This window comes from Rhinopithecus bieti, unplaced genomic scaffold, assembly GCF_001698545.2.
Source record: "Rhinopithecus bieti isolate Rb0 unplaced genomic scaffold, ASM169854v2 scaffold_21531, whole genome shotgun sequence".
In the NCBI taxonomy this organism is placed as follows: Eukaryota; Metazoa; Chordata; class Mammalia; order Primates; family Cercopithecidae; genus Rhinopithecus; species Rhinopithecus bieti.
Genome location: NW_016810386.1, coordinates 524,627 through 546,804, shown reverse-complemented (window position 1 = coordinate 546,804; position 22,178 = coordinate 524,627). Strand labels below are relative to the sequence as shown.

The following is a 22,178-nucleotide window of genomic DNA, read 5'->3' as shown; positions in this document are numbered from 1 at the left end:
CAGTGGCTCACACCTGTAATCCCAGCACTTTGGGAGGCTGAAGCGGGTGGATCACGAGGTTGGGAGATCGAGACCATCCTGGCTAACCTGGTGAAACCCCATCTCTACTAAAAATCAAAAAATTAGCCGGGCTAATTTAAAAAATTAGTAGTCCCAGCTACTTGGGAGGCCGAGGCTGGAGAATGGTGTGAACCTGAGAGCTTGTAGTGAGCTGAGATCGCGCCACTGCACTCCAGCCTGGGCTACAGAACGAGACTCTGTCTCAAAAAAAAAGGGGGGGGGATTAAGGCAGCAGGACTAACCCTATTGTTCAGCAAAATGTTATATAACGCAAAGTTGCAGTCATAAAGATGGTATGGTACACATACCAGAATAAAATAATATTTGAATGAAATATTGTAATCAATTTGACAGTTAGATTCTACCAGTTATTACTTTGCAGTTATTTAAAGCCAAAAGTTTTATTATCTGTTTTACTGATGAAGTAACTGATAGTTAGGGTGGTTACATAGTTTGCTCAAGGACATAAGGGCTCTTAAATGACAGGAGTTTGGGTTTGAACATAATCTCTCTGATTCTAAAGTCCGTGTTTCGTAATCACTGTGTCACAGAGCTTCATGTTAAGTTGCCATGATAAGGTGATATACATTAAAGAAGATGAGGATTAGTTAGTAACTGACATTGTAATTGATTAGCTATTTAGAATAGAATTTTATTTTATTTTTTGAGACAGGGTTTCAGTCTGTCACCCAGGGTGAAGTGCAGTGGCACAGTCACAGCTTACTGTAGCCTTGACCTCATGGGCTCAAGTGATCCTCCCACCTCAGCCTCCTGAGTGGTTGGGACTACTGGTGCATGCCACCATTGCTGGCTAATTTTTGTACTTTTTTGTAGAGATAGGGTTTTGCCATGTTACCCAGGCTGTTCTCAAGCCCCTGGACTCAAGCAGTCTATGCACCTTGGCCTCCCAAAGTGTTGGGATTACAACTGTGAGCCATTGTGTCCTATTTCATTATCCTTTTTACAGTTATTATAATTCATATTCTGAATACATAAGGAGTTCATACACATGAAAAACAGTAAGTAAAACAAGGCACCAAATGTTTTGTTGGGTTTTCGAGTTTTTTGTTTTTTGCTTTTAAATTTTTTTTTCATGTTAAAAAAGAAGTTTTTCCTCAATCAATGGTTTTCTGTGACAGGGTCTTGCTGTGTCACTAAGGGTGTAGTATAAGTGGTACGATCATAGTTAATTGCAGCCTCAAACTCCTTGGCTCAACCAGTCCTCCTACCTCAGCCTCCCAAGTAGCTGTGACTACAGGAGCCAGCCACCATGCCCAGCCAATTTTCACTTTTTTTTTTGGTAAAGACAGTGTCTGGCTATGTTGTCCAGGCTCGTCCTGAACTCAAGCAATTCTCCTGCCTCGGTCTCCCAAAGTGCTGAGATTATAGAAGTGAGCCACTGAGCGCTCGGGCTGCATTTGACCTTTGCTATTTCAGTAGATATTTTCTTTCCTTCTGTTACATTTTTTTTTTTTTTTTTTTTTTTTTTTTTGTAAATGTAGACAGAGTCTAGCTCTGTCGCCCAGGCTGGAGTGCAGTGGAGTGATCTTGGCTCACTGCAAGCTCTGCCTCCCGGGTTCACACCATTCTCCTGTCTCAGCCTCCCGAGTAGCTGGGTCTACAGGCGCCTGCCACCACGCCTGGCTAAGTTTTTGTATTTTTAGTGGAGACGGGGTTTCACCGTCTTAGCCAGGATGGTCTCGATCTCCTGACCTTGTGATCCGCCCGCCTCAGCCTCCCAAAGTGCTGGGATTACAGGCTTGAGCCATCGCGTCTGGCCTGTTACTTCTTAAGTATACTTAATGTTCACTTAACTTTTTTTTTTTTAATCTTCTTTCAATCCATTAACAGTTTTACCATTTTAAGTTTTGTAGTCACCCTTTTTCTGAATCCATGTAGCTGTCAGAGTTTGTTTACATTTATACTAATTATGGAAAAAAGAAGATATGTTTGCACATTAACTCACATGTATGTTGTAAGCAAAGCATCTGGATTAAATGAGAATGCATGAAAATTTTTATTGCCTAGAAAATGTTAATGAAGGGTATCACTTGTCCTGTGTCAGGCCAGACAGGAAAAGGACAGGGGAGATTTCACTATAAGGAACATTTAGCTTGCCAATGGAAGTGAAATACTTATGCTTTGCTGATCGTAAAATAAATCATCCTAAAATCATGTACAAAATACATCTCCTGGCCAAGTGAAGTGGCTCGTGCCTATAATCTCACCACTTTGGGGTGCTCAGGCGGAAGGATCGCTTGCATCCAGGAGTTTGAGACCAGACTCAAATATATCTCCTATTAACTCTATTTGTTTTGGAACACAGCCTATCCTCAGTAGAAAAATGGGCAAAAGTTAACAAGTGAAGTGATAGAAAGGACCAAAAACGTGAAGATATGCTTAACATTACTAGTAAACAAATAAGCAAAAAATGCCATTCATTGATGTATTTTTTAGAGTTAACTAATTTTCTTTTTCTTTTTAGGAAGTGAAAGCTTTGTTCAAAAGTGAAAACTGCCCCAAAGTGATAAGCTGTGAATTTGCACACAATAGCAACTGGTATATCACTTTCCAGTCAGACACAGATGCGCAGCAGGTAAGAAGAAAACAGTTTTCTGATACAGGTCCATCCTAGTGGCAAAATAAGTAGTGGTATATTTTAATTGAGAAAATGTGTGTTTACACTGATGTTTATCAAGATTAGTGAGTACCTTGATCACCTTTTTGCTTTTGCTCAATTGATGTCCTTTTTGAGCATCTTCCTAAAGTTTTTCAGTTTTGATTTAGGAAGTTTTCTGGTCGATAAGAATATTAACATAACAGTTTTAAAATTAACATAGGGATTGAGAACTATATACCTAGTGGTATTTTTAGTACATAATAGGTCTGCAATAAATAAAATTCTTGGAATTTTGACTTGATGATTTTATTCTTAATTGTTAACATGTCTTAAAGAGAAATAATCCTTTAAAACACAAATATATCTATGATAAGAGTGTTTAAAATCACAGATTTTGTTTTTTAAAACAATTTAGTAGAAAGTTGTCTGATCATTTTAAATTGGTTTCTGGGGATATTTTGGGTCTGTTTTCAATCTTAAGGCATTTTTTCTGCAGTAATCCATGGTGGCTTTTCTACAATAAATATGAACTGTGATTGAGAAGGCCTTATATTTTTACTTTTTCATTCCCTGTCCACTTGCACAGTGGAATCACCTACATAATTTTGTTTTTATAGTTTAATACTACACTCTCAACATAATAAAGATGACTTTACTGAAATGTTTGAATGCTAATTAAAGTTTTCTTGTGCTTTGTTAACAGGCTTTTAAATACTTAAGAGAAGAAGTTAAAACATTTCAGGGCAAGCCAATTATGGTAAGAAATAGAGGAGATCAGTGTGAAACCAGAACAGATTTTGGGTTCTCTGTATGAGAATTTTAAAAATACAGACAGATAATGTTTTATAAAAACCCATAGTGACTTTTAAAAAGTATCTGACTTGGGCTGGGCATGGTGGCTCACGCCTGTAATCCCAGCACTTTGTCAGTCCAAGGCAGGCAGATTGCTTGATGCCAGGAGTTTGAGACCAGCCTTGCCAGTATGATGAAACCTTGTCTCTACTAAAAATAGAAAAAAATAGCTGGGTGTGGTGGCACGCCTGTAATTCCAGCTACTTGAGAGGCTGAGGCAGGAGAATTGCTTCAACCCGGGAGGCATAGGTTGCAGTGAGCAGAGATCGCACCACTGCAGTCCAGCCTGGGCGACACAAGCAAGACCTTGTCTCAAAAACAACAGCAGCAACAACAGAAACAAATTTCTGGCTTGTATTATGTGCTACTTCAGAAAATGATGAGTCTTAAAAATACTTTGTCTACAGCAATTCTTTACAAAGGGGTAACTTCAAATAGCGTGAATTTTAATTAGATGCTGATTTACAACATATGAGATAATTCCAGATCTCAAAATGAGCAATAGGAGTAATTTTAGTAACAGATGAAAAATATTCACAGTACTTTCAACCGTATCTCAATTAACTGCATCACTACGTTAACATACAACCATTTGGGAACCTAGGCATTGTCATTGATGACACTTGATCACTGTCTTTACATGTCTGGTCTGTTCTCAGGTCCTGTGTAAATACTTTCCAAAAATCTCCCATTGTTTAGGCTTGAACACTTGGAGTAGCCTCTTAACTGCTGTGTTAACAACTTTCCCCCCCTTAACAATCTGTTCTTCACATTGCTACCAGAGCTAGTGTTCTAAACTATAATCCAGTAACGTACACTTAGTTTGACTTGATCCTCATTCCCTGTGTGCTGTAGTTATTCTTATTTGTAAATGTAATACATTATTCTTACTAATTCCTCTGTGTTGAACTCTTACTGTGTGTCACTTTCTGTTTTAAGCACTTTACATGTATTGATTCATTTAATCCTTACAAGAACCTAATGAAGAAAACCTAATGTTTTCTTCAGTTTACTAGTGAGGATAATAAGACACGAGGGTAACCTCCCCAGTTTCACGTAACTAGTAAATGAAAGAACTAGGATAACGGTGACTTAGATTTATTAAGAGGTTCTAAGAACTTGACTATATTTAAATCTCATTATTGCTGTGAAATAGGTGGGATTATTAGCTTCCATATTACAGATGAGGCTATTTTCTAGTTGTCATTCTACTTCCTCTGTCTATGATGTTCTTCTCCCTTTTATCTTTCCCTGCTTTGAGGCTTTTATAAAGATACTCTTGAGTCTTCTTAATAGCTTTAAAGTTTTAAAGTATTTCAGAAGTGGGTCTTTGGTATATCTGGAATATAGTATAAGATAAGATAGGAATCTAGTTCTATCTTTTTCCCATATATGGGCAGACATTTATCTCAACACTTAATTTTTTGTCATTTCTAGTCTTCTGCAACTTGTGTGTAATGCCACAGCTATGAGATTTGTTTCAGATTCTCTGTTTTCTTTGAGTTCTGCTTCCCTGAACCAATATGGCTGTTTTGTTTTGTTTTTGAGACTGGGGTTTCTTTCTTTCTGTCACCTAGGCTCAAGTGCAGTGGCATATGATCACAGCTCACTGCTGCCTCAACCTCTCAGGCTCAAGTGATCATCCCACCTCAGCCTCCCAAGTAGCTGGGACCACAGGTGCCACACCATCATGCCTGGCTAAGTTTTAAATTTTTGATAGAGCTGGGGTCTCACTATGTTGCCCAGGCTGGTCTCAAACTGAACAATCCTTCCATCTCAGCCTCCCAAAGTGCTGGGATTACAGATGTGAGCCACCACACTGTGATTACATTCCTGGATATCACTGTTCTATGTTATTTATTTTTATTTTCTTTATTTGTTTTTGAGATGGCGTTTCGCTCTTACCGCCCAGGCTGGAGTGCAGTGGCACGATCTCAGCTCACTGCAACCTCCGCCTCCTGGGTTCAAGCGATTCTCCTGCCTCACCCTCTGGCGTAGCTGGGATTACAGGCGCCTGATACCACCCCAGCTAATTTTTTGTATTTTTAGAGGATAGAAATAGAGACAGGGTTTCGCCATGTTTACCAAGCTGCTCTCGAACTCCTGACCTCAGGTGATCCACCCACCTTGGCCTCCCAAAGTGCTGGGATTACAGGTGTGAGCCACCTTGCCTGGCCAAATATCACTGTTTTAATTATCATCATTTTACAGTATCCTTATTTACTTCTGCTAGTTCTTTGTCCTTGACCTTATTTTTCAGGATTGTCTTGGCTCTTCTTAGATCATTACATTTTCACACAACTTTAGAATATTTGTCTAGTTCCAACAAACAACCAAACAAAATCTATAATGGAATTAATGGAATTCTATTCAATTTATTGGTTAAATTGGGGACAATTGGCTGTTTTAGCCTGCATTATTCATTATTATGGTAACTATTATGTATTTCAGTGTTAAGTCATTTTACTGCTTTAAAATCATGTTGGTTGCTTTTCTTTTCTTGATATCTTACTGATTTTTTTAAATTTTTTTATTTTTTTATTTTTTTATTTTTTTGAGACGGAGTCCCACTCTGTCGCCCAGGCTGGAGTGCAGTGGCCGGATCTCAGCTCACTGCAAGCTCCACCTCCCGGGTTTATGCCATTCTCCTGCCTCAGCCTCCCGAGCAGCTGGGACCACAGGCGCCCGCCACCTCGCCCAGCTAGTTTTTTGTATTTCTTAGTAGAGACGGGGTTTCACCGTGTTAGCCAGGATGGTCTCGATCTCCTGACCTCGCAATCCGCCCGTCTCAGCCTCCCAAAGTGCTGGGATTATAGGCTTGAGCCACCGCGTCCGGCCTTTTTTAATGTTTTAATGTCTGCAGGTAATCACTATTTTGATTATTCCTTATACCTTCCATTTCTTATTTCTGTTGCTTGTGCTGGGGGTCTCAGGTATAGTAGTAAAAACAAATATTTTATTTTAAGTGATGTTTTTCTCTGCCATTTTAGTTTTTCTTTATGCTTCTTTTGATGTGCCATCCCATAGCAACATAAGTTGCAAGAAAATTCACATTAACTTTTATACCATTTATTAAAATCAAATGACCTAACATCTGGAAAGACAGGTGCGGAAGCAAGGAATGCTATACTCCAATCCTGGTGGTGCTTTCTGCCACCAGCTGTTGTATCTTAAGTATGTCAGGCCAACCTGTAAGGTTCTGGTTTGTTTCTTTGTAGTGTCCATGCTCTTCATTTCTAAAGTTCTGTAACTTAGAAGTGATTACGTTGCAGGAAAGGGGCCTTAAGTGGATAATATTTATCCACCTGTTTCCTAATTTATTGATGATTTCATTAAGAGGCAGTGATTCATTCTGTTTCAATTGTGATTTCTATGCCTGACAATAACTGGTATCAGTTCCCTTCAGCCTAAGGAACTTCCATTAGTGTTTGTTACACTGCCAACCAGCAAAGAATTCTCTTAGTTTTTCCTTAACTAAAAATGTCTGATATTTCACACTCTGTTTTGTTTGTTTGTTTGAGACAAGGTCTTGCTGTATCACCAAGGCTGGAGTGCAGTGGTACAGTCTCAATTCACTGCAGCCTCCTCCGCCTCAGCGCCCACCCCCTGCCCCAGTTAGCTGCAACTATAGGTGCATGCCACCACACCTAGCTAATTTTTCTATTTTTCGGTAGAGAAGGAGTTTTGCTGTGTCATCCAGGTTGGTCTCTAACTCCTGAGGGCAAGAGATCCCCCCACTAAGGCCTCTCAAAGTGTTGGGACTACAGACATGAGCCACTCTGCCCGGCATTTGTGATGGGTATTTTCCATGGATACAGAACGCAGGGATGACAGCTAAAATTATTTTCCATTCTTTTAAGATACGTTCTGGACTCTTGTTTCTGATGAGATGTTCACCATCATTCATATGGTTGTTCTCCTATATATGTGCCCTTTTTCTTTGCCTGCTGTCAAGATGTTTTATTTTTGGTTTCCAGTAGGTTGGCTATGGTGTGTCTAGTATGGTTTTACTTATCATACATGGAAAATACTAAACTTCTTGGCTCTGTATGTTGATATTCTTCGCTGCATTTGGGGAATTTCCAGATGCTTGCCAAAAATTTTTTCTGCCCTCTCTTCTCCTTTCTTTTTTTGATATTCCAATTTCGTATGTTGGACTGATTGATGTCACTGAGATTCTGTTCATTTTTCTTCAACCTATTTTTGTTGCTGTTGTTCTCCGGATAGGATAATTTCTGTGGATTTCGGTTCATCTTTAAGTTCACTGAACTTTTCTTTTGCTGTCCCCAATGTGATAGGACTGTCCAGTGAATATTTTAGATGCTGTATTCTAGAGTTTCCATTTTAAAAAACATTTCTTCTCTCTCTGTTGTGATTTCCCCTTAATTTCAATTTATTAGAAACGTAAATGTTTTCCATGAATACATGTACTTGTAAGAGCTGTATTAAAATCTTTGTCTGCAGTTTAACATCTGGGTCATCTTGGAGTCCTTATTTTCACTCCCATTTTTTGATTCTTTTTCACTTGCAGTTCTGTGCCCTGAAATATTTCTTTCATTGTTGTTTTCTTTTTTTTTTTTTTTTTGAGACGGAGTCTGGCTCTATCACCCAGGCTGGAGTGCAGTGGCACGAACTCGTCTCACTGCAAGCTCCACCTCCCATGTTCACGCCATTCTCCTGCCTCAGCCTCCTGAGTAGCTGGGACTACAGGTGCCCGCCATCACGCTCGGCTAAGTTTTTTTTTTTTATTTTTTAGTAGACACGAGGGTTCACCATGTTAGCCAGGATGGTCTCGATCTCCTGACCTCATGATCCGCCCTCGGCCTCCCAAAGTGCTGGGATTACAGGCATGAGGCACTGTGCTTGGCCAATTGCTGTTTTCTTGACTAGTGGACTATATGTGTGTGTGTGTGTGTTTTTAGATGGAGTCTCGCTCTGTTGTCCAGGCTGGAGTGCAGTGGCGTGCTCTCGGCTCACCACAACCTCTGCCTCCTGGGTTTCAAGCGATTCTCCTGCCTCAGCTCGGCTAATTTTTGTATTTTTAGTAGAGACGGGGTTTCACTATGTTGGCCAGGCTGGTCTTGAACTCCTGATTTTGTGATCCGCCCGCCTCGGCCTCCCCAAAGTACTGGGATTGGAGGCGTGAGCCATCACACCCGGTCTAGTGGAGTATATTTTTAAAATAATGCTGTTTACTTGATTTTAGTTCCTTAGGGGACCTTTTAACATTAAAGTGTACTATAATGTATGACATTACTTAGGTAAAAGCAATAGCCATAGTTATTATTTAGGTCTTGTTAAAGTCAGTTTGTCAAGATTGGCTATAATTGATTTCTTATTGTTTGGTTGCAATTTTAGGAGTGGAGGAGGGTTCCTGGCCTATGATTGTAAGAATCATAGAATGTATCTTTCATACTTTCATTGAAGTGGTAATTTTATGCTTTCACATGTGTTATTTCATTTGATATTCCCAGTAACTTGGTGTGCCTGTGGTTTCTAATCTAACCTTCCTACATCTTCATATTATATAGCTTGAGCATCCCAAACCCTAAATTTGAATTGCTCCAAAATCAAAAAGGTTTTGAGTACTAACATGCTGCTCAATGGAAATGCTCATAGAGCCTTTTGGATTTTTGGGTTTGGGGTGCTCAACTGGAAAATACAATGCGAATATTCCTAAATACAAAAAAAAAAAAAGGTAGTACCAAGCATTTTAGGTAAGACATACTCAGCCTGTGGTTTTATTAAGGGTCAGCAAACATTTTCTTTAAAGAGCCAAACAGTGACTATTATAGATGTTGATGAGCATGTAATTCCTGTTGCAGCAACTTGTAGGGTAAAAGCAGCCACAAGCAATGCATAAAATGGTCTGCTTTATAAATTTACCAAGTATTAAAGCATTTTTGTCCTTTTTAATCTTAATATAAGAATTTGAAGCATATGAAGATAAAATGGTATAGTTAGTTACTGTTTACCCATTATCCAATTTTTTCTCCCAGTTTTATTTATTTTATTTTATTTTGTAAAGAGACAGGGTCTCACTTTGTTGCACAGGCTGGAGTACAGTGTGCGTGATCATAGCACACTGCCACCTTGGGCTCACCTTCTGCCTTCAGAGTAGCTGATTATTGTTTGTTTGTTTGTTTTTGTGGAGACAGGGTCTTACTATCTGACTCAAGTGATTTCCCACGTTGGCTTCCCCAAGGTGTTGTGATTACAGGCGTGAGCTACTGTGCCCAGCTCTGCACCCCCGCACCCTTTTCTTCCTTTTTTTTTTTTATTTGAGACGGAGTGCTGCTCTGTCGCCCCGTCTGGAGTGCAGTGGCACAATCTCAGTGCACTACAACCTCTGCCTTCCAGGGTCAAGCAGTTCTCTGCCTCAGCCTCCCTAGTAGCTGGGATTACAGGCACCCGCCACCATACCCGGCTAATTTTTGTATTTTTAGTAGAGATGGGGTTTCACCATCTTGGACAGGTTGGTCTTGAATTCTTGACCTCATGATCCACCTGCCTTGGCCTCCCAAAATGCTGAGATTACAGGCGTGAGCCACCATGCCCGGCCCCAGCCTCCAGTTTTTAAATTTCGGAAAAATACACATAAAATTTACTATCTTAACTGTTCTTATTTTGTTTGTTTTCTTTTCTTTTTCCCCACATCTTAACCGTTTTTGAGTGTACAGTTTAGTGCTATTAAATACATTCACAACGATTTGCAGCCATCACTGCCATCTATCTCCAGAACTCTTCTTATAAGACTGAGCCGGGCGCGGTGGCTCAAGCCTGTAATCCCAGCACTTTGGGAGGCCGTGACGGGTGGATCACGAGGTCAGGAGAATGAGACCATCTTGGCTAACACGGTGAAACCCCGTCTCTACTAAAAATACAAAAAACTAGCCGGGCGAGGTGGCGGGCGCCTGTAGTCCCAGCTACTCCGGAGGCTGAGGCAGGAGAATGGCGTGAACCCGGGAGGCGGAGCTTGCAGTGAGCTGAGATCCGGCCACTGCACTCCAGCCTGGGTGACAGAGCAAGACTCCGTCTCAAAAAAAAAGACTGAAACTCTATAGATGTTACCCAATTTTAACAGTTAGTGGAAAATGGCCATTCTTATTTCCTGTATATTCCCACTCATTTCTCCACAACCCCAGTCATCTTGAAGCAAATTTCAACCTTAATTTCAGATTTCATCCATAAATAAATTAAAATTTGTATCTCTAACAAGAGGGATTCTTTCCCTTTTTTTGAGACAGAGTCTTGCTCTTTCACCCAGGCTGGAGTGAAGTGATGTGGTCTCAGCTCACTGCAACCTCTGTCCCCCCGGGTTCAAGCAATTCTCCTGCTTCAGCCTCCTGAGTAGCTGGGATTACAGGCACCCACCACCACGCCTGGCTAATTTTTGTATTTTTAGTAGAGACGGGGTTTCACCATGGTGGCCAGCTGGTCTCAAACTCCTAACCTCAGGAGATCTGCCTGCCTTGGCCTCCCAAAGTGCTAGGATTACAGGCGTGAGCCACTGCACCCGGCTGGGATTCTTTCTTAATACCTGGTGACAATATCATCATTAGACTTTAAAAAATGAACAATATCTTGAACATCATCAAATACCTAGTCACTTTTCATATTTTCCTGATTCCCCTTCTTTCTTTCTCTTTTTTCCTCTTTAAAAATCTGGGCTGGGCACTGTGGCTCATGCCTGTAATTCCAGCACTTTGGCTGGGATGATGCAGGCAGATCACATGAGGCCAGGAGTTCCAGACCAGCATGGCCAACATGGTGAAACCCTGTCTCTACTGAAAATACAAAAATATTTAGCCAGGCTTTGTGACTTAGGCCTGTAGTCCTAGCTACTCAGGAGTCTGAGGCCCGAGAATCACTTGATCCTTGGAGAAGGAGGTTTCAGTGAGCCAAGATCACACCACTGCACCCCATCTTCGGTGGCAGAGCGAGACTGGCTCAAAAAAAAAAAAATTAAATTAAAAAAATCTGTAGTTTTTCCCTATAACTTCGCATTTTTTTCTTTTGGAAGTTTATGGGTAAGATATTCATTATCTGTCTTGCAGAGTTTCTTGGAATATACATTTTGCTGCCTTTATTCTTGAGTGCAGTTTAACATGATTCTCTCTCCCCTCTCCTGTTTTTCATGCAAACTGGTAGCTAGATCTTTTTTTCTTTTTCTGTTTTTTAAAGACATGGCTATCATGGAAAGTAGATAGATAGTGATCTGTCTCCTATATTTCATGCATTTTGGTAGCAAGAGGCATGATCAGAACTGGGTTTGATTTTTGGGGCAACAGGGAGGATACAAAAGCTAGCTGGTATGCTCATTGGTCTGTTAATTCATTAGAGATTGCTGAAATTGTGGTATTTATCTATTTTTCGTTTATTAGAAACTCATACTCGTCTTCATTACCCTGAGTTACAGGTTCTATGTGAAATCCATGTTACATGCTTGATTCTAGCTTTTATTACCAGTTTTTAAAAGTGTTGATTTTTTAGCCGATTTTTAACTGTTTTTGGTTTTGAATATTTAAATATATTTAGGGTATTTACTGTTCATGTTGATTTTGGCCTCTGAATTGACTCCTGAGACCTTTTGCTACGCAGCCATAGCAATCTTTTTTTTTTTTTTTTTGAGATGGAGTTTCGCTCTCTTGCCAGACTGAAGTGCAGTGGCATGATCTCAGCTCACTGCAACCTCCGTCTCCCGGGCACAAGTGATTCCCCTGCCTCAGCCTCCTGAGTAGCTGGGACTACAGGTGCACGCCACCATACCCAGCTAATTTTTTGTATTTTTACTAGAGAAGTGGTTTCACCATGTTGGCCAGGATGGTCTTGATCTGACCATGTGATCAGCCCGCCTCAGCCTCCCAAAGTGCTAGGATTACAGGTGTGAGCTGCTGCGCCCAGCCAGCCATAGCAGTCTTGTAGGTTACCTTGCTGTGTAGTTTGTCAAGATGTTCCAGGCTCTTGCACATTTCATGCCAAAGGCCTGGAGTCAACCAGTTCTTTTAAGTCCTTAGGCTACTTTATGGGGAAATGGTATTTTGTGGACCACTACCTAGACACAAGTAGTATTTGTGTTGACTGGTTTTGTCATTGTTTCTAAGCTTTTTTAGACAGAGCTGTTTAGTTTTTATGTTTTAAGACAAAATATAGGTTTGTACTGATGCTTACAATTTAAATTCAGGCTGTATGATTTTCCTTTCTTCTGCCTTCTGTCTGTTTCTCCTTTTTCCCATATGAAAATCTCTGGAAAAAAATCTGCCTCCTGGGTTCAAGCAACTCTCCTGCTTCAGCCTCATGAGTAGCTGGGATTACAGGTGCACACCACCACACCCAGCTAATTTTTTGTATTTTTTTAGTAGAGATGGGATTTCACCATGTTGGCCAGGTTGGTCTCGACTCCTGACCTCAGGTAATCCACCTGTCTTGGCCTCCCAAAGTGCTAGGATTACAGGCATGAGGCAGTGCACCTGGCTGCCTTTTTTTTTTTTTTTTTTTTTTTTTTTGACTTAATAGTGTATTCTGGAAGTCACTTCATAATGGTGTCTAGATCATTCTTTCATTTTTTTTTATGTTTATGATACTCAGTTGTTTGGATGTACATGTTGTATTCAACCGTTGATGGACTGTTGAGTTGCTTCTGGGGCCCATAGGTTTCCTCACCTTTTACAATTAGTGAGTAGTCATGTGGGTATATTTTTTTTCCCATAGCTTTATTAAGTTATTGTATAATTGGCAAACAAAATTGTATACATGCTTTTTGGGTATTGTGAACATTTAAAGTAAGCAATTTTGAATTATATAATACATTATTATTAACTGTCATCACCCTGCTCTCCAGAACTTACTTCTACTAACAGAAACTTTATACCCTGTGAAACATTTCCCCAGTCCCTCCCTTCCCCCATCCCTGGCTTATGGTAACCACTATTATACTGTCTGTATGAGTTCCACCTTGTTAGATTTCAAATACAAGTGAGATCATGCAGTGTTTGTCTTTATGTGCCTGCCCTATTTCGCTTAGCATAATGTCTTCTAGGTTCATTCAGGTTGTGACAAATGACAGGATTTCCTTCTTTAAGACTGAATGCGTCTGGGCACAGTGGCTGATGCCTGTAATCCCAGCACTTTGGGAGGCCAAGGGAGGCCGAGGCAGGCAGATCACCCGAGGTCAGGAATTCAAGACCAGCCTGGCCAACATGGTGAAACCCCATCTCTAGTAAAAATACGAAAATCGAGGCTGGGCGCAGTGGCTCATGCCTATAATCCTAGCACTTTGGGGGGCTGAGGCAGGTGGATTGCCTGAGCTCAGGAGTTCCAGACCAGCCTGGGCAACACGACGAAACCCTGTCTCTACTAACAATACAAAAAAATTTGCCGGGCATGGCCGCATGCACCTGTAATCCCAGCTACTCAGGAGGCTGAGGCAGGAGAATTGCTAGAACCTGGGAGGCGGAGGTTGCAATGAGCCAAGATCACATCACTGCACTCCAGCCTGGGTGACAGAGTAAGACTCTGTCTCAAAAAAAAAAACTGAATGGTATTCCAGTGGGTGTGTACAGCACGTTTTCTCCATTCATTTGCTCTGGACACTGGGTTGTTTCCATATGTTAGCCACTATAAGTAATGCTGCAACACAGACAGTAGTGCAAACACCCTTCAGCATACTAATTTCACTTCCTTTGGATATACATAGGATTGTTGGATCATATGGTACTTCTATTTTTAACTTTTTTTGACCCAGAGTCTCGCTCTGTTGCCCAGGCTGGAGTGCAGTGGCACAATTTCAGCTCACTGCAATCTCATCCTCCCAAGTAGCTGGGATTACAGGCGTGTGCCACCATGCCCAGCTGATTTTTGTGTTTTTAGTAGAGACAGGGTTTCACCATGTTGGCCAGGCTGGTCTGGAACTCCCAACCTCAAGTGCTTCGCCTGCCTCGGCCTCTCAAAAGTGCTGGGATTACAGGCGCAAGCCGCTGTGCCTGGCCTATTTTTAACTTTTTGAGGAACCTCCATACTAGTTTCCATAATGGCTATATGAATTTACCTTCCCAGCAACAGTGTACAAAGGTTCCCTTTCTCCACATCTTCTCTAACACTTATTTTTTTGGTTACACCCATTTTAATAGATGTGAGATGCTATCTTGTGAGTTCAGCTTACATTTCTTTGATGATTAGTGATTTTGAACATTTTTACATATGCCTGCATTTCTTTTATGAGTGAGTTTAGCATCTCTTTCATATGTTTAAGAGCCATTTGCCTTTTTTGTTTTGTGAACACTTTTCATTTCTCTAACCCTTTTTTCTATAGCATTGTTGGGCCTTTTCATGTCTGTTTTTACAATTCGTATATTAGAGATACTAGTGCCCTTGCCTGTGATGAGCTCCAATTTACTATTTTGACTTAGTTTTTTGGGAGGTTTTTACTCTGCTTGTTGTTGTTTAGAGACAGGGTCTCATTCTGTTGCCCAGGCTGGAGTGTGGTGGTGCGATTGTAGCTCACTGCAACTTCCAACTCCTTGGCTCAAGCAGTCCTCCCCACTCTGCCTCCCAAGCAGCTAGGACTACAGGTTGCACACCACCATGCCCAGCTTTTTTTTTTTTTTTTTCTTGTAAGAGATGGATCTTGCTGTGGTACCCAGGATGGCGTTGAACTCCTGGGCTCATGCAGTCCTACCCTCTTGGCCTCTGAAAGTGCTCGGGTTACAGGTGTGAGGCAGCACACCTGGTTATTTTGACATGTGTTCGTGGTGGGGGGTTTTACCTTGTTTACCATGGTTTTTATACCATGAAAACATTTTTATTAATGATTAATTAAAGCTGTCATTTTCTTTTCTTTTGTTCTACTGATTCTACCTTAGGCAGAAATAGTATAGTCATGTAAAATATATGTTAAAATGTAAATTAAATGTATTTTTAAAAATATACACTTAATTCTTTGTTGCTATAATGTGTTCCTCTTCTAGGCAAGGATAAAAGCCATCAATACATTTTTTGCTAAGAATGGTTATCGATTAATGGATTCTAGTATCTATAGTCAGCCCATTCAAACTCAAGCACAGTATGCCTCCCCAGTCTTTATGCAGCCTGTATATAATCCTCACCAACAGTACTCGGTCTATAGTATTGTGCCTCAGTCTTGGTCTCCAAATCCTACACCTTACTTTGAAACACCACTGGTAAGTGAGATCCTTATAATAAAATATAATAATATTTTTAATTTGAGCTGAAATTTGAAGAAATCAGTTGGAGTGGGGACTCATTTATGTTGAATTGATGACTTTTTGGCTTTTATTTTATTTTTATATTTTTTGTAGAGATGGAGTTTTGCTGTGTTGCTCAGGCTGGTCTTGAACTCCTGTGCTCAGGCAGTCCACCCGCCTTGGCCTCCCAGAATGCTAGGATTACAAGCGTGAGCCACTATGCCCGGCCACTTTTTGGCTTTTAAACAGTGATATGGATATCTAATTTTCCATACCAAATAAATGCATATGACTAAGAGTTGAGCTATTAGAGTGCATAATTTTATTCCATAAAATTTGCTGAGTGAATTGAAAGAAGAGACTGGACAAGGTTTGCGTGGTTTTAAATGCATTTTAATGTTGCAAAATGTCAGACCAGAACATTCTTTATTAAGTTATGAATTATTATTCATAAATCCAGTGGCATTTGAAGTGAATATTGCAGAAGTGAATCAGTAAAATATTTTAAGATATTTTTGGCTTGCAAAAGATACATTCATAAGCTCATTAAGGTTCTTGTGACCCTCACACCAGGTTTTACCTTTACCATTAATATTGTTTAAACATACATTTTCTTCTAGGCTCCCTTTCCCAATGGTAGTTTTGTGAATGGCTTTAATTCGCCAGGATCTTATAAAACAAATGCTGCTGCTATGAATATGGGTCGACCATTCCAAAAAAATCGGTAAGATAAAAACCATAGCTGTAATGTATTTTAAACAATTCCTAATGGATCTTAAGGCATTAATAGCAATGCTTATTGTCAGGCTCAGTAAAAGGTTTGTTGTTTTTTGTTTTGTTTTACTAAATGTATGTGAACAGTTTAATCTAGAATTCATAAAAACACTTTGACCTTAGAGTTGGTAATGCTACTAACAGACTTGGGACTCAGATTTTTTTTTTAATAAAGAGAATAGAAAACTTATTTCATGACAGCAGTCTCTGACAAATCTGGTGACTAATTTCCATTTAGTATGTTAAATGGGTAGCGTTTTAGAGAATTCTTTGAAGAATAGATGTTGGGATGTATGTTATTTAGGTTTTTAAAGGATTTTTGAAATGACATCCAAGAACTATAGTGCATAGCAGACAGTAGCTAACATTTATTGCACATTTAATATCACAAACTCTGTTCCTAAGGATTTTACATATTTTATCAGTTACTTTTTTCAGAACCCTTTGTAGGTGTGCTTATGTCTGCTTTACAGATAAGGAAATTGAGATATAAAATATCGTGTCTGAGAACACACAGCTCGTAATTGGTAGAGCTAAGATTTGAACCTAGGCAGTTCAACTCCAAAGCCCGCACTTAAACACTATGTTCAGGATAAATTATTAAGAATCATAGAAACTATATGCTATCATAACAAAGATTGACATGTACGTCTGACGTATTTTACTTTATGTAAACATCAACAGATCATCTCAATATTTGGTGTATGTTATGGCTTCTTGTTGTTGTTGTTTTGGGGGTAGAGACGGGGTCTGCTTATGTTGCCTGGGACTGGTCTTGAACTCTTGGGCTCAAAGCCGTCCTCCCACCTTGACCTCCCAAATTGCTAGGATTACAGGCATGATACTATGTTTTTTAACAGAGTATAAGTAACCAAAGAATAAAGGACTGATATATAGTCATTTTGATTTATTTAATAGTTTCACATTTGTTATTTCTCATTTGCTGTTTTGTGAGACTCTTGGTTTTTGAGGGTTTTTCCTAATAGTTTATATTCAGTGACACTCAGTCTTTTGCCAGACTCGATTCTCCTAATTATTTCTTTTGGAAAGGAGATCATCTGGAGTATGTTTTCCAAGATGACGTCTAGGAACTTAGTCCTTTTTTGACAGGCTTTTCTGAAACTTGTTTTACTGGAGAAATGAGCCCCAACAGAATGAAAAAATATTCTTCTCACTGGAAACATTATGTACTACACTTTAATAGTCAGAGTTTTTGGACTACTCTTGACAGACACAATTAGTTAAAGCAATTGAAGATCATTTTCAAGTGTTAGAAAAATTTTAGTAGTAAGGATAAACACAGGCTGAGGTGCGTGGATCACCTGAGCTCAGGAGTTCAAGAGCAACCTAGGCAACATGATAAAACACCATCTCTACCAAAAATACAAAAATTAGCTGGACGTGGTGGTATAGTGCACGCCTGAAGTCCCAACTACTCAGGAGGCTGAGGAATGAGAATTGCTTGAGCCTGAGAAGCAGAGGTTGCAGTGAACTGAGATTACACCACTGCACTCCAGCCTGGGCGACAGCGAGACTCTGTATTCCCTGCCACCACCTGCTCTCACCCTTCCCTGCTCCCCCCGTCTGAAAAATAAAGGTACTGATATTTGCAGTTGCTTAACTCTAAAATACTTTAGATAGCTCCATGATGATTTCTTTATTGTTACCTTTTATCTGTTGTACCTTTTTGGTGACAGGGATGAAATTATAGTAAGAAAACCAGGAATGACAGTCAAGTTATCTTTACTTATAAGGAAGTATACCTATGGTTTTGAAAATACACGGTGTGTTTGGTACATTTTTGCATGTTACTTAAAACTACTTGTGTACAGTTCTTTTCCATATATTTGACCAATACAGGTTAGTAATTTTTAATTACAGAAATAATAAGTGAACACTTTTGTAAAATGCAAATAAAGACCTTCTGGACCAGCAGCCCGAATCCTTGTTTCCTTCTTGCTTCTAAAAAGTGACCACTGCCGGACCTTTATAGTATTAACAGCCAAGGACAAAGTCATTTTAGAGAGCCTTTTGCAATTTTTGTATTAACTCGTGACAGCCCAGTGATGATCACTATTCCTTCTTAGAGAGAGTAGGACTAACTTTCAGAAATCCAGGCATTTTTCTACCTTTCATGCTTTATCTTTCTTTCACTTTACCTCTCTTTTCTGTCTTTTATCACTTCTTTCTTTCTTCATTCTTTCTCTCTTTTGCCTGGATTGAGATTGTAAGTCCCTCTCAGTGAAGGGTAAGATTATGAGATCTGAGGGCTATATAAATGTAGTAAGTTGTTCCTTAAGCATATTGAAATGTGTGAAAGTTGGATGAAGGACATTTTCTAAATACATGCAAATAGCATATCTATCATGTCAGTTCATTTTCAGATGTAATGGGTAATATACTTTTTTTTTTTTTTTTTTTGGAGACAGAGTCTCGCTCTGTCACCAGGCTGTAGCGTAGTGGTGAGATCTCGGCTCACTGCAACCTCTGCTTCCTGAGTTCAGGCGATTCTCCGGCCTCAGCCTTCCGAGTAGCTGGGACTACAGGCATGTGCCAGCTAATTTTTGTATTTTTAGTAAAGATGGGGTTTCATCATGTTGGCCAGGATGGTCTCAATCTCTTGACCTCGTGATCCACCCACCTTGGCCTCCCAAAGTGCTGTACAGGCATGAGCCAGCAAACTCGGCGTTTTTGTTGTTGTTGTTGTTGTTGTTGTTTTTTATAAATAAGACGGAGTTTTGCTGTCTTTGTCCAGGTTGAAGTGCAGTGGTGCGATCTCGGCTCACTAACCTCCGCATCCTGTGTTCAAGCGATGCTTCTGCCTTAGCCTTCCAAGTAGCTGGGATTACAGGCACATGCCACTACACCCAGCTAATTTTTTGTATTTTAATAAAAACTGGGTTTCACCATGTTAGCCAGGCTGGTCTTGAACTCCTGACCTCAGGTGATCCACTCACCTTGGTCTCCCAGAGTGCTGGCATTATAGGCGTGAGCCACCGCACCCGGCCTAAGTATTTTTAAAATTACTTTTTGTGGCCAGTGGGGTGGCACATGCCTATATTCCCCACACATTGAGAAGCCAAGACAGGCAGATCACTTGAGCTCATGAGTTGGAGACCAACTTAGGCAACAGAGTGAAACCCCGTCTCTACTGACAATATAAAAATTAGCCAAGCATACTGGTGTGCACCTGTAGTCCCTGCTACTCAGGAGACTGAGGTAGGAGGATAGCTTCAGCCCAGGAGGTAGAGGTTGTAATGAGCCAAGATCGCACCACCTCGCTCCAGCCTGGGTGACACAGCTAGACCTTTTTCAAGAAAAAAAATAATATTATTTTTTAGGTGACATACTATTTTTATTGCTATTTAAGAAATCTAGTTTGTAATATAAAGTAATTTTATGGAAAAGTGTCACTTTATGTGAAACTCAACCCAACTTCTTTTTTTTTTTTTAAGACAGTGTTTTGCCCTGTCACCCAGGCTGTAGTACAGTAACATGATCATGGCTCACTATAGTTTTGACCTCCCAGGCTCAATCAATTCTCCACCTCAGCCTTCCTAGTAGCTGGGACTACAGGTGCATACCACCATGCCTAGCTAAGTTTTATATTTTTTTTTTTGTAGAGATAGGATTTTGCCATGTTGCACAGACTCGTCTCAAACTCCTAGGCTCAAATGATCCTCTCACCTCAGCCTCTTCAAGTGCTGTGGTTACAGATACGAGCCACTGAGCCCACTGCGCCCAGCCTGATAATTTTATCTTTGTTTGTTTTGTTTTGTTTGTTTTGTATTTTAGTTAGAGACAGGGTTTCACCATGTTGGCCAGGATGGTCTCGATCTCTTAACCTCATGATCCACCCACCTTGGCCCCCAAAGTGCTGGGATTACAGGCATGAGCCACCACACCCAACTACTTTAAGTGTTAATAGTGTTAATATTTTATGGTCCGTCAAGAATAAAGAAGGATAGCTAGAGATGCTGTGGGAATTTACATTTACTTGGTGGGGTTATAATTATTCAAGAAGTTTTCAATCCCTATTCCTAGAGTCAGGAATTGGCAACATGTGATTAATATTGTTGGTTTATAACTATGAAAATAGATTATAAAAACTGGGATATATAAATTGCAAATAATGGGCCAAACATAAATCTCACTCTTCTTAATCTGTAGAGCCAAGATACTCAGTTGCTTGAGTTTTTAGGTGTTTTTGCTGCTATAGATGTTCTTGCTACTGATTAAATTGCATTATTTTTCTATTAGTCGACCTTAGCTTCATCTGCTTGTAAGCTTTTAGGAAGTTGGGTGCTTATACCCATCATCCAAGATAAAAACTCCCTTTGTTAGAAGCAGGTTGGTTTGTTTAACCACATTGCATACCTTAATTCATGCAGTCATGCCATGCTATTGGGTGCATTGCTGTATTTTCCTAGTTTGCTGTCCTACATATGGATCTTTCGACAAATCTCATTTGGTGATGCATGCTTAGTAAGATGCTAGGTTTTGTTTGTTTGTTTGTTTGTTTTGTTTTGTTTTTTGAGACAGTTTTGCTCTTATTTCCCAGGCTGGAGTGCAATGGTGTGATCTTGGCACACTGCAACCTCCGCCTTCTGGGTTCAAAAGATTCTCCTGCCTCAGCCTCCTGAGTAGCTGGGATTTCAGGTGTGTGCCACCACGCGTGGCTAATTTTTGTATTTTTAGTAGAGATGGGTTTTCACCATGTTAGCCAGGCTGGTCTCAAACTCCTGACCTCAGGTGATCCACCCGCTTCCACCTCCCAAAGTTCTAGGATTATAGGTGTGAGCCACCGTGCCCGGCTGAGGCTAGGATTTTTTAATTATATTCCAGTATTTCTTACTCTCTTCATTATTACTCCCCTAAACAACCTTTTTAGACATTTTCCTCCTGTGAAAATTTAATACTACAGATGATTGTAAATCTGTATGTATGTAATATATGTATCTGTGCTTTATACATAAAATCATTACTTTTTGCCCTTCCCTCACCCCCCATTTTTACTCCCATTTAGCATGGTTTTGCTTCCATTAAGAATGCATAGCGGGCTGGGTGTGATGGCTCACACCTGTAATCCCAGCACTGTGGGAGGCTGAGCTGGGTGGATCATGAGGTCAGGAGATGGAGACCATTCTGGCCAACATGGTGAAACCCCATCTCTACTAAAAATACAAAAATTATCTAGGTGTGGAGACGCATGCCTGTAGTACCAGCTACTTGGGAGGCTGAGGCAGAAGAATGGCGTGAACCCGGGAGGCGGAGCTAGCAGTGACCTGAGATTGCACCACTACACTCCAGCCTGGCGACAGAGCGAGACTCCGTCTCAAAAAAAAAAAAAAAAAAAAAATGCCTGTTATAGGCCAGATGTGATGGTTCACGCCTGTAATCCCGACACTTTGGGAAGCCATGGTGGGTGGATCACGAGGTCAGGAGTTCAAGACCAGCCTGGCCAAGGTGGCAAAACCCTGTCTCTACTGAAAATACAAAATTAGCCGGGTGTGGTGGCGCATGCCTATAGTCCAGCTGCTTGGGAGCCTGAGGCAAGAGAATAGCTTGCACCTGGAAGGCAGAGGTTGCAGTGAGCTGATATTGCACCACTGCACTCCATCCCAGGCAACAGACAGACTCCATCTCACCAAAAAAAAAAAAAAAAAAAA

At 40.4% G+C, this 22,178-nt stretch overlaps 1 protein-coding gene across 1 annotated transcript in view; it reads left to right on the top strand.

Annotated features, from left to right (window-relative positions):
- The window catches only part of LARP4 (La ribonucleoprotein 4), a 64,114-nt gene that overhangs the window by 40,381 nt on the left and 1,555 nt on the right, over positions 1 to 22,178 (top strand). The window contains exons 7-10 of the mRNA XM_017891759.1: positions 2,546 to 2,656; positions 3,384 to 3,437; positions 15,499 to 15,711; positions 16,356 to 16,459. Coding sequence (XP_017747248.1) covers positions 2,546 to 2,656; positions 3,384 to 3,437; positions 15,499 to 15,711; positions 16,356 to 16,459 — 482 coding nt within the window. The remainder of the gene's footprint in view (positions 1 to 2,545; positions 2,657 to 3,383; positions 3,438 to 15,498; positions 15,712 to 16,355; positions 16,460 to 22,178) is intronic.